General features: G+C 38.6%; 1 protein-coding gene across 1 annotated transcript in view; it reads left to right on the top strand.

The window, feature by feature from the left end:
- The first annotated feature begins 9986 nt into the window (after positions 1-9986).
- LOC106956825 (betaine--homocysteine S-methyltransferase 1) overlaps positions 9987-11468 on the top strand; it is a 10317-nt gene continuing 8835 nt past the window's right edge. The window contains exons 1-4 of the mRNA XM_015047890.1: positions 9987-10094; positions 10545-10677; positions 10762-10874; positions 10961-11152. Coding sequence (XP_014903376.1) covers positions 10077-10094; positions 10545-10677; positions 10762-10874; positions 10961-11152 — 456 coding nt within the window. The 5' untranslated portion in view covers positions 9987-10076. The remainder of the gene's footprint in view (positions 10095-10544; positions 10678-10761; positions 10875-10960; positions 11153-11468) is intronic.

The raw sequence follows: 11468 nt of genomic DNA on the forward strand, positions 1-11468 counted from the left end.
AAAAGACATCCCACAGCTTTCTGACGTCGTTTTGTTACTCCCCTCCTTCCTCCTGTTACCTTCGCCCATCCCCCACCTCGTCCGACAGAGAAAAAGAAGAAGAAATGTTTCTGTGCAGCTGCAGATACGTATAGGGGTTTGAAAAAAGAACTAAAACATCAGAACTGAGCGTAAAATAGGGGTAAATTAAGTAAACTTTGCTTGCATTCAGCCGTCTTTAAGTCACAATTTGGATGGAGGAGATCAAACATGTAATAGCAGCAAGAGATTTGAATTTCTGTAAAGGAATTCCACTTCAAAATACTGATAGTCCTTTGAAAGAGCAAAAAAACAAACAAAAAAAATAGTGTTAGAATTTAGCAGAACAATTGTTTTACAATGGTTTCTAAAAAAAATTCAGACAAAATTCTTAAATAATTTCAGCTTGAAATCCTTATAACAGTGTAACATATTTTATTAACGTTATATTCATACACTTAAGGGATTCTCATCAAAACTGAGTTGTTGTTGTTGTTGGTAATGCGGCGATTTAAATGTATTTTTTCAACATCTTATGGCCTTATGGCTCACAAAAGATCTGGTGTTAAAAAGATCTGGTGAGAGTGCAATACCTCTTGCTTATAAATAAATTTCTTCTAGTAATAAAGTAGTTAAGTATTTTTATAGAATTAAAGTTTTCAAAAAGCATCTATTAATCTTAAATTAAATTTGTTTTGAGTATTATTACTTGAATATTTAATGTTATGATATTATTCTTGATTGTGACTCTGATCCTTTTGTCGACTCTCATGAAACCAGATGAAGATGAAGCCAAAAGTGAGAGATTATGATCATCTCTTGCTGGTGGAAAATATTTATTATGGTCACTAACTGGTGTCACTGTTGCTTAGCAACAACAAGGTCCTGGGTTTGTGTCCTGGCCTGTCGTCCTTCTGCATGAAGTTTGCATGTACAAAGTTGGCACAGACGATGACTGGATGAAGTCACATAACTACATTTTCTTTAACTACACCATACGTAGATTAAAGATAATTACTTCAAATGATTTTATTTTTTTATTTTTTGTCATAGCAGGTACAAAACGTCCCCAAGGCAACAAAGAACCGGCGCATGGCTGGAATGTCATCCCCTGTGGTAGATTAGCATCAATCCAGCTTTATGAGCTTTGGCAAAGGTGTGCTCTGTTCTTAGACTTCTTCTGCTTTCAATTTGCCATTCTGACCAGGGTGATAAATTTCACTGTGCACATGCTGTTTTATTTTTTTCCATAAAAACTTTAGAGCCATTTGTTGTTGAGCTGCAAACTCAGTTGTTTTTGATGTACTTTTAAACCATAAAACACATGTAAGCACTTTCTTCTCCCTCCACTGGCACATTTGATGACTGTGATGTTATGAGTCTTTCTCCAGACACTCATTTGATTCCTCAGCTTAGGTGAGACACCGATAGTCAGGAGGTTGAGTATAAAGAACCGAATCAGTGATAGCCATGACAAGGTGTGTTAAGAAGCTACATCACCTATGATGCAAAGGACATAATCTCACAAATAGTAAACGGAAAAACCAAGCCTGCTGATATATTGCAAGATAATTTTTTTTTAGACATTTAAGATGTAATTAGGAATAAAGTGTTTTCCTGTTGACTGTCAACAGTCAACAGGAAAATGTTCAAATGTTTCCAAAAAAAAGAAATTAAACTATCATCTGTAGGAGGCTGATCAAGTATCAATAACGTTTGAACTCGTTTTCAAATGTGGGATTAGAAAAGTATAATTTATTTCAAACATCTGTACCTTATTTCAGTTTAGTTTAGCTCAATGCACTTCCAGATTAGTTTTTGCTACTCTGAAAAAACAAATGCAAGTTTCAGTGCCTCGCTCAGCTCCTTTAAGCTTTCTGTGCATTTCTCATTTTAATTATAATGCACTATTTCTTCTTTGCTCTCCCCGCATTTTGGTTTGTGTTTGCGACTTTGCCACTCAAACACAACCACACTGCCATTTGGCTGCATTCCTGCTGCACACTCTTTGCGTTATTTAGCAAGCGCACAACCTACAAATAAAGCCCAATGGCTGCTCTTCCCAGTCTGTTCGCGCCAGCTCCCCGTTTCCGGTTAGAGTGGGAGTTGTTTTAAACGCAGACCAACGACCTCCACGCATTCTTCCAGGCTGAAACCAACACCTCCCGTCACTCAGATGATGCCTCAGTAGTGTGTTGCCTCTGTGGCACTGTATCATTTAGCTGGCCTCTTTTCCAGGACATCGTCTCTCCACGCCGCCGCTATCTCTGAGTGACTTGTTGGTGAGAACACTGTGGGAGAAAGCGCATTCTGTAAATAGTAAAGTGCGGTCATGGCAGCATTCTGAGACATGAAGATGCTCTCGGCTGCAGGGCAACTCCATGGGAAATGCAGACAGAGCTTGTGAGACACTGGGAGAGACAACTTGGTTTGATGGTTAGCGGCTGCAGGAGGAAGTCCCACTTTTCCTGGAGTGTGAGTTAATGCAATTAGATGTGTGTGTGTGTGTGTGTGTGTGTGTGTGTGTGTGTGTGTGTGTGTGTGTGTGTGGAAAGAAGGGCTGGTGCAATTTTTTTGTTTGTTTGTTTTTTTTGTACCTTGTAATTGTATTATTATAAAGCTTTTGAAAGGTTAAAGGTTCTGTCCAGTTCACAGAAGTGAAAGCTTGAGGTCTGCAGGTCTACTTCATGCCCAATGACTGCTGGAAACGGGTACCAACCCTGCTGCGACTCTGCAAAGATAAGCAGGTACAGTGGATGGATGTGTTTTGTCAAGGTCTTTAAACATTTTTCTTTGTACTTTGGCAGTTATTTTTATATATAAAGTTTCAAACAAGTTTCTTGCTCTTGTACAGAGTTTTAAAAGAATCAGGTTTTGACCTGACACAAGACATGATGCATATCGATATCATATATCCTCTGCTTACTGTTAAGGTGGGGAACACAAATTGGGGCAGAGTCAAACTGGTAGCACTGTTACCTTGCAGGACTTCGTCTTACCTGGGTGTTTAAATCACTCTGATTTGAAGTATATGTGGCCTTTGTGAAGGGAAAAAAATCCACTCCAAATTTGTTTGGGAACATTTCCAACCACTTCACAACTCTGTACTGAAATAGGGGTCAGAAATAAGGATGCAAAATAGGAACGACATAGAAGAATTTGATCTGAATCTGACTCATAAAGTCTCTCATGCGGAAACATAAACTTACATGTAATTTTGAAAAGTATTTAAACATTCTGACATCTTGAACAACCTCTGCTCTATGACTCAACCTACAGACATGAAGCATGACTTTAAACACTAGAAGTGTTCTCATAACATCATGTAAGGCTTTCAGACATGAGAGGCATCAGTAATGTCTCACTGCTGTTTGCTTTGCCAAAATATATACAACTTTTGGATGGAAGCAACTTCACGAGTCTTATTTGGAAAACTCACCCATGGTTGCTAACAAACAGAAGAAAAACTCATTCCCAGGAAAAAGAAAGAACATTAAGTCAGCAACACAGATTTTCATAATCGTGCTCCAAAAGTTCATAATGTTATTTAAGGTTAACGTTTATGCTTCTGATGCTGAAAACTGATTTACCATTTTTGGTCACTTTCAGTTAAAATTGGTCAAACAAAAGCTAAAACCTCTATTTCCAAGACAGTTTGACTTTGTTTCACTTTGGGGCAACTTTTTTTTTTCTCAAACATCCAAGTACAAAATGGATTTAGATTCCTACATGTAAAATGTTCAGACTTATTTTGTTTCAGTTTAAAAAAAAATAAAAAATGTGGTACACTGCAAAAATATGAAATCTATTTCTAGTGCAACTACTTTAGGACACTTGAAATAAGACAAAACTAACAAGTAGATTTTCAGCGAGATATGGGAGCTTGTTTTAAGTTAAAATGTCTTAATATTAATAAAAACTAAGTATTAATTCCACTAGTTGATTATTTACTTATAAGACATTTTTCCATGTCATAAGTGATTTTAGTTATCTTCACACCAGATAGTTTGTCTTTTGATGTTGATTTTAAGCTTTATGATTTTTACAGGCGCACAAAAAAAAAAAAAAATCCACACCACCTTGGAAGAAAGCTCCTAACAGCATAAATGAGTCGGCCCTGTTTAACCTTTCATTTCCCTGCAGATATTTCTGTATACGTTCAAGTGATGACAAGTCACGTGTCATGAATTGTGGTTTGTGGGAGGTGGTGAGGAATGAACGCAGAGACCCAGGTCGTGAAGGAAATGATTTTAATGATGAAAAGCTGTAAACAGTCCAACACAGGCAGCACTGCAGAGAGTTTAGCGCACAGCAGAGAGAGTTTAGCGCACGGCAGAGAGAGTTTAGCGCACGGCAGAGAGTTTAGCGCACAGCTAATTACCGGTAGCTAATTACCGGACGCTAACCAGGACTTAACAGTTCGACCGGAGAGCAGAATGTGAGACAACAACTGACTTCCGACGTAAACACGACGAGGATCCGACAAGAGACAAAGACAACAGGTGGGACTAAATACACCGGGAGGGAAATCAAAGAAACGAGACACAGCTGGGATCAAACAGGGAAGACAGAGACTCACAGGGGAACAGGCTAATGAACACAGAAAAACCTCAAAATAAATGCACAGAAACACAGATCATGACATCATGCCAGCTAAGCCTTTTGCTGAGCCACGCAGCTTAATGGTGAAGTTAATGGGAGGGTTTAAAGCATGTTTTGGCAAAACGCAGATTAAGTGTATATTTTACATCAATGGTGTCCTTTCACTATAGAGGGATGAAAAGCTGCACGGTTGCTTTGTTACAATGAAAAGCAACTTTTAGATTGTTTAGGTGATGTTAAATATGCAGTTAAATCTAGATATTTAACACACTATAAAAAGATTCTTCCCTCTCAATGTCCAACATTAAGCCAAACTAAAGTTTTTTCTGCTTTAGGTCAGTTTCATAACCAAAATTGTTTTTATTTGGTGTAACAAACACAAACATTTTACAATATGTACTTTACAAAATGCTCATAGTGTGGCTCAAAATTACTCAAATACTTTCAAACACCGTCATATGCCATTTGGGCTAAATGGCAAAAAATAAACTTTTTGGTCTTTTTCACATTTTTTCTCACGCTATGACAAAAATTTTAATTACATCTTAAGATCATAAAATATAAAGCAATATCTTAAGCTTTATATTCAACAATTTACAGAGAACTCACCCATGAATGTAAATACAAAAGCATAACAGCAAACTTCTTAGAGCTCAACTGAGAAACCACAGAGCAATAATGAGAGAGAGAGGCAAAAGACTCAAGGTAAGTCTGGAGTAACGGTGAAGAACAACAGTTTGGCGTAAATCTGGCCTTTGTGGACAAAAAGTAAAAAGAAAGCACCTGTTGAAACTCAGTCATAATAAATCCTGTCTGCAGTTTGTCACAGGTCATGTGGGAGACACAGTAAACATGTAGAAGATGATGATCTTTTATTTTGAACCCTAATCCAAAACTCTCTGTGGGGAGAAACGATGAATCGGTGAAATATGGTGGTGGCAGCATGATGCTTTTCTTCAGCAGGGTCAGAGAAGCTTAACACTGACTTGAGGTTTTGCAAATACCCTGAACATAAACAGCCAGAATTAAATTAGTCTCCATCAAAGCATATTAAAGCTTGGCAGAGAGTTCAGACCTAAATCCAGTTAAGAATCTTTGATTAGGCTTGATTATTGATTTTCTCAGATGTACTCTGTCCTAACGGACTGGGCATGAACTTCTAGGATTTTAGAAAGAAAAATATTTCAAATGTATATATTTTAATCTGCGTATGCAAAGCTGGGAGACATACCTCAAATGACTTGTAGGTTCCAGTAAGTAAAACACAGGAGTTTGAATACAAATACCGTATTCTTCGGACTATAAGCTGCTACTTTTTCCCTACGCTGTGAACCATGGGGCTTATATATGTACTTTTCCAGTTTTTTTTTTTTTTTTTTTGTAGGTGCGGCTTATAGTAAGGTGTGCACTATAGTCCGGAAAGTACGGTACATACTGCACTTTGAAAAATGTTCTTCTTTCTATTTTAACTCTTTATCGGTTTTCTTCCACTTCACAATCATGCTGCACTGTCAAGTGATCCAAAGTGTAAAAAGGTTCAATTAATTAATTGACTTTTGCATTAAGGCTGCACAGTGGCGCAGTTGGTAGAGCTGTTGCCTTGCAGTAAGAAGGTTCTGGGTTCAATTCCCAGTCTTTCTGCATGGAGTTTGCATGTTCTCCCTGTGGGTTTCCTCCCATAGTCCAAAAACATGACTGTCAGGTTAATTGGCCTCTCCAAATTGCCCCTAGGTGCAACTGGAGATAGGCACCAGCACCCCTCCTGACCCCACTAAGGGACAAGGGTGTGAAGAAAATGGATGGACTTTTGCATTATGTGCAAAAAAGAAATGCTTTCTGACAACATTTGTACTTTTTTTTTTTTACATTTCTTATAATTTTTATGGTTTTAACAATGATATTTCTCTGAAGGCTGGAGATAAAGAAACATGTAAACAGCTAAAATCATCATTCACATTTATTAACAATGGTCAAGTCAATGATTTTACAATTTGACCAGGAGGACAGTGTTGATCCTCATCTTTGTATGAAAGTGTGTTGTGGGTCCCTCCTGTGTCCAAAGGTGGAATTGCACTTCAATATGTTCCACTTTTAATTTAATAGAAATATTTTCTAACAACATTGGGGAGATATGACACACGTCTGAATCGCTGCAGTAACTTCACCCTGTCACATAGTGTTTTTTTTTCAGTGATTTAACCTTATGTGTTACTATGAACCCTATACTGTTATCCATATATGTTACAATGTTAGATGGAGTTCTAAAACTTGAGCCACGATTGGACCAGAGAATGAGGTGGAGTTTCAGAGAGAGGAGCTGTGCCTCTGGAGACCATGAGGTGGTAGTCACAGCTCTGTAGGACTCAACACATTTTCATTTTACTTCTTATGTGTTTTATTTCATTTCAGTCAAGAACATAAAAAATATGCAGGAAATTAATATGTCTAATTGTTGGCTTATGTTATAATTACAGTACCAAGATGTTGAATCATGCAAAATGGAGATCAAAGTTGGCATTGCAACTTTTTTTTGTTTTGTTTTACCATTACAGTTATGTTGCCACCCCACCAGAGGAACATGAAATAAGTCCAACTCTTGATCAGTTCATGAGGAGTCAATAGTTAGCCAAAATTATCTCTGCTGCAACTTGCAAACCGTCGGTTTTGTTCTCTGTTTTCTTCCAGCTTAATGCCACCCAAAGTGTTTTTTTTCCTCTAGCTAGCTTCCCTCCTTCTGTCTTTCTTCACATCACAAGCCCTCCACTTGTTACCCAATGTCAGGATTTACTCCCCCAAGTCAATCACCTGTTCCTCTCCTTTCCTGACTCCCCTTCAGCCTTTGGCCACCGAAATTACGCAGACGGCCACAGTTCCAGTCTCAACCTGCAGCAGCTGGTCATAGCAACACGAGGAAAACGTAAGTCAGCACAGGCCGGCGCTGCAACAGCAGGAATAACTCAAAAAGAAATAGGGTATAGAAGGCATGCACTCTGTAGATACATTTCTGAGAACAGAGCTGAAGATACCCTGTAATATACAACTTCTGTACAATTTGTAACATAGGATGAGGGGAAGAGGTGAAGGAGCTGAGGGGCAACGATGGGTTAATCAGTCCCATGAGGGGGAGAGAGAAAGCTCAGTCAATCTAAACTTTATCATATGTTGCATCAAGTCACTGGGACGTAATGTGGACAAGCTGTCCACATTGTTATACCTGGAGCTGGGGTCTCTTCCACCATGGAGGTAAATCTGCACCAAAGTAGCAACCTTTATGTAACCAGGATAAAAACTCCTTGAGATTAGAAATCACTTTTAGTAGAGTGTCCTTGACACACACATGAACTATTTCTGCTCTTAAATACAAACACTAAGCCAGACAAACAGTCAATCAAAGGGAACTTGCTGAGGCTGGAGTTGGGAGAGTTTAGTATTGTCTTTGTATGTAAAAATACTACAACTTTCTGTAAACATGACACTCCTTCGTGAATGAAGTGACAATATATTTACAGCAACTGGTTTATGGGCAGCGCCTTGCACAGGTGTTTACACATTTTATCATATTTAAGGACCCAAAATTCAAAGTATTTCATCAGGATTTTATGTCAGTCCGAATATAAATGTTCTTTATATTTTCAGAAATAGATTCTGAATTCAGTAGTGATCAGATAAAAGAAGCCTGAGCTTGAAATGAGAGTTGCTTTAAACTTTAATCTAAACCCCACATCTCTCTCCCGGACATGTCTGCTGTGTTCTTTGGTCACAGTGATGTCCCTTTTCTGGCAAATTAAAATAAAAAGGAACAGAAAAACATTTTCCTTCCATCTCCAAACAACAATAACTTTATTATTTATCTCAATATTCTCAAATTAGTCCCAGAATCTGTCCCTACATTGCAACACATTTCTGTCTGGCTGCACTTGTTCCACACTCCAACAAACTTTTGCATAAATCTTGCAATGAACTGGAGTTTAAAGGCAGTTTCCTGAACTTTGACTCTGTTGATAAACACAAGAAGAAGGCCTGACTGTAACGTTCCCCCTGAAACTGGATCAACCCAGCACTGCACACACTAAACCGCTCCGCCGAAGGTCATTGATCAGCCGTATCTCATAGTGTGAGTGGGTGTGTGTGTGTGTGTGTGTGTGTGTGTGTGTGTGTGTGTGCGCATATGTGTGGGTTTTGTGAGCTGTGTATAAAGCAAATATGACAGGCATGAAAGACAGTGGCAAAAAAAAATAAGGTGTTAATGGTTAAACTGGAGAGATGTAATAATCCACATGCAGCTGAGGTCTTCAATCTGAAATAAACCTAATCTGAGGTCGGAGGTTCTTCTAGCAACTACAAAAAAGCAGAATATTTTTATGCAATCATCTAAATGTTTAAAGTTTTTTAGTCATGTCTTTATTTTGACTGCAGTTGAAGTTTGCAGTCAAAAGACTGGCTAATTTCTGCATGAATTAAAATAAAAGTTAACTATCATCACTTAGCACTCCATTCAAAAAGTGTGTATGGAGACTTAAATCTTCAATATTGTTTGTTTTTTTGTTTGTTTTTTGTTTTGTTTTTTTTTTAGATTTAAAATCATAATAAGGAACAAGGCAACAAATTAAAATAAAATATTAATGCAAAGGAATGAAAACAATAAATTATTTCTACTTGGGAAATTGGAGGGGGAAACTCTGTAATACATAAAAAAAAAATAAAAACACAAAGAAAAACAGATTTATTCTTTTTGTTTTTCTTACCTTTTTTTGCTTTTCAGGGTTTTGCAGCACAGTGCACACACACACACACACACACACACACTGCCAAACATTTCCAAAGGACTGCAGCTGAGAAGCAGCGCAACCCTGAAACAACACAGACTGTTCTTTCCCCGGGGAACTCGGATGAAAGGAACCTGCTTTAATATCCTTGGGTTTTTTGAATAGATTACAAACATATATGCTGGAGATTTTACATGGAGCGACTTCATTCTCTTAGCTTTGTGTAAATGAGAATCATTAATGCAGGTGGTTGCATAATAAGGATTTCATGTTCTGTTAAGCAGAACCTGGAACATCCTTTTATCCCTTACACATGAACACAGAATCACTTTTTGGGTTTTCAAAGCTCAGCTGGACTCAGTGGAAATCCTAAACCAGCAATATTATTTTTCTGGACTGACCACTGCACAGGCTCACCTGTCTTTCTATCATAGATCCTTTCTCTGCTGCCTCAGTGAACTAATTCAACCTAAACCATCTCCATTGATCAGTGGGCTTGGCCGCGTTGCACAACGTTCAAACAGACATGTTTGAACGTAAATTTGACGTAAATTTAGCACCGGGCTGAAATCCTCCCATTCATCCTGCTGGTATATAAAAGAGGAGAGGAGCAGCTTCTGGTACTCATCAGGTCAGCTGAGGGGTTCGCTGTTACCAAGTGCTTTGTGCTGCGACCGAGACGGGACGAAGATGGCACCAACCAAGAAGGTAACACACACTCTGCAGAGATTTCCCTGATGCATCACACAGATTGAAAATGGGTTCATGTACAGAAACTGCTGGAGGTGGATTTTCATTCGTCTGTGCTGTTACTGGGAAGGTGTTCATGCAGCTTTTTTAAAAAAAATATTGAACTGTGTCCATCTGTTTTGTCGAAAATGGCAAAAGACAAAAACAGCCTTATCTTTGCACCTTTGTACCCCAGAGGCACATCTGGTTACATTTTTGCGATTGCACAATGATTTTTGATCAGTTCTCAACCAATTCATGCAAAGCATCAATTTCTGTTCTTTCTGCTTTTGAAAGAACATATTTTATTCTGTCCTGAATAAAATATGTTTTTTTTATTGTTTTTTTTCATTGAGATGTAAGAAAGGAGACCAATGCATTTTTCTAAAGTATTAAACCCAGATTAAATAGATCTTTCTTCTCATGTAGGGCGTCCTGGAGCGTCTGAATGCCGGAGACATTGTCATCGGCGATGGAGGTTTTGTGTTTGCTCTGGAGAAACGGGGCTACGTCAAAGCTGGGCCTTGGACTCCCGAGGCTACTGTCACTCACCCCGAAGCTGGTATGACAGTTTCAATCTTGCATTTAATCCAAATTTAATCTCACATGTTCACATTAAGGTGACAGGACATGCTTTTTGTATCAGTGCGACAGCTGCACAGGGAGTTCCTCAGGGCAGGAGCCAACGTCATGCAGGCCTTCACCTTCTACGCCAGCGATGACAAACTGGAGAACAGGGGTCAGGCACTGAAAATCACGGTAGGTGTCCAAGGACAGCAACTCAATGCTCCAAATACATCTTTTCAGCAAGCAGTAAAGGTGATAATCTGTTTCCTTTTTTCCAGGGAGCACAAATCAACGAGGCTGCTTGTGACCTGGCAAGGGAAGTTGCCAACGAAGGGGACGCGCTGGTAGCTGGAGGCGTGTCCCAGACTCCGTCCTACCTGAGCTGCAAGAGCGAGACGGAAGTGAAAGCCATCTTTAAGAAACAGCTGGACGTGTTTGTCAAAAAGAATGTGGATTTCCTGATTGCTGAGGTGAATTCATGCAGCTCTTAACTCGATAGCGTCAAATCATTGATCGCCCTGGCTGTAGAAATGACTGCTTTTTTCAAAAACCTGCATGTTGATTGTTGTGCTTAATATATTCTGTATCAAAAGCAAAAAAAACAGGAAAAATCTAATTTTAGAACTGTTTGCAAAATTATAACCTGATGAGTGCTATGTTTTTATAATCTGAATTCAGAACATATTTGAGTCTTTGGGCTAAAGTAGGTTTGTCACATACTTCCATTTTTAATTTTTATGACAGTTTCTTTTTGTATCAGGCTTTAAACGGCCAAATGTACTTAGC

Source organism: Poecilia latipinna, unplaced genomic scaffold, assembly GCF_001443285.1.
Source record: "Poecilia latipinna isolate Pla-1442-1.1 unplaced genomic scaffold, P_latipinna-1.0 Scaffold846, whole genome shotgun sequence".
In the NCBI taxonomy this organism is placed as follows: Eukaryota; Metazoa; Chordata; class Actinopteri; order Cyprinodontiformes; family Poeciliidae; genus Poecilia; species Poecilia latipinna.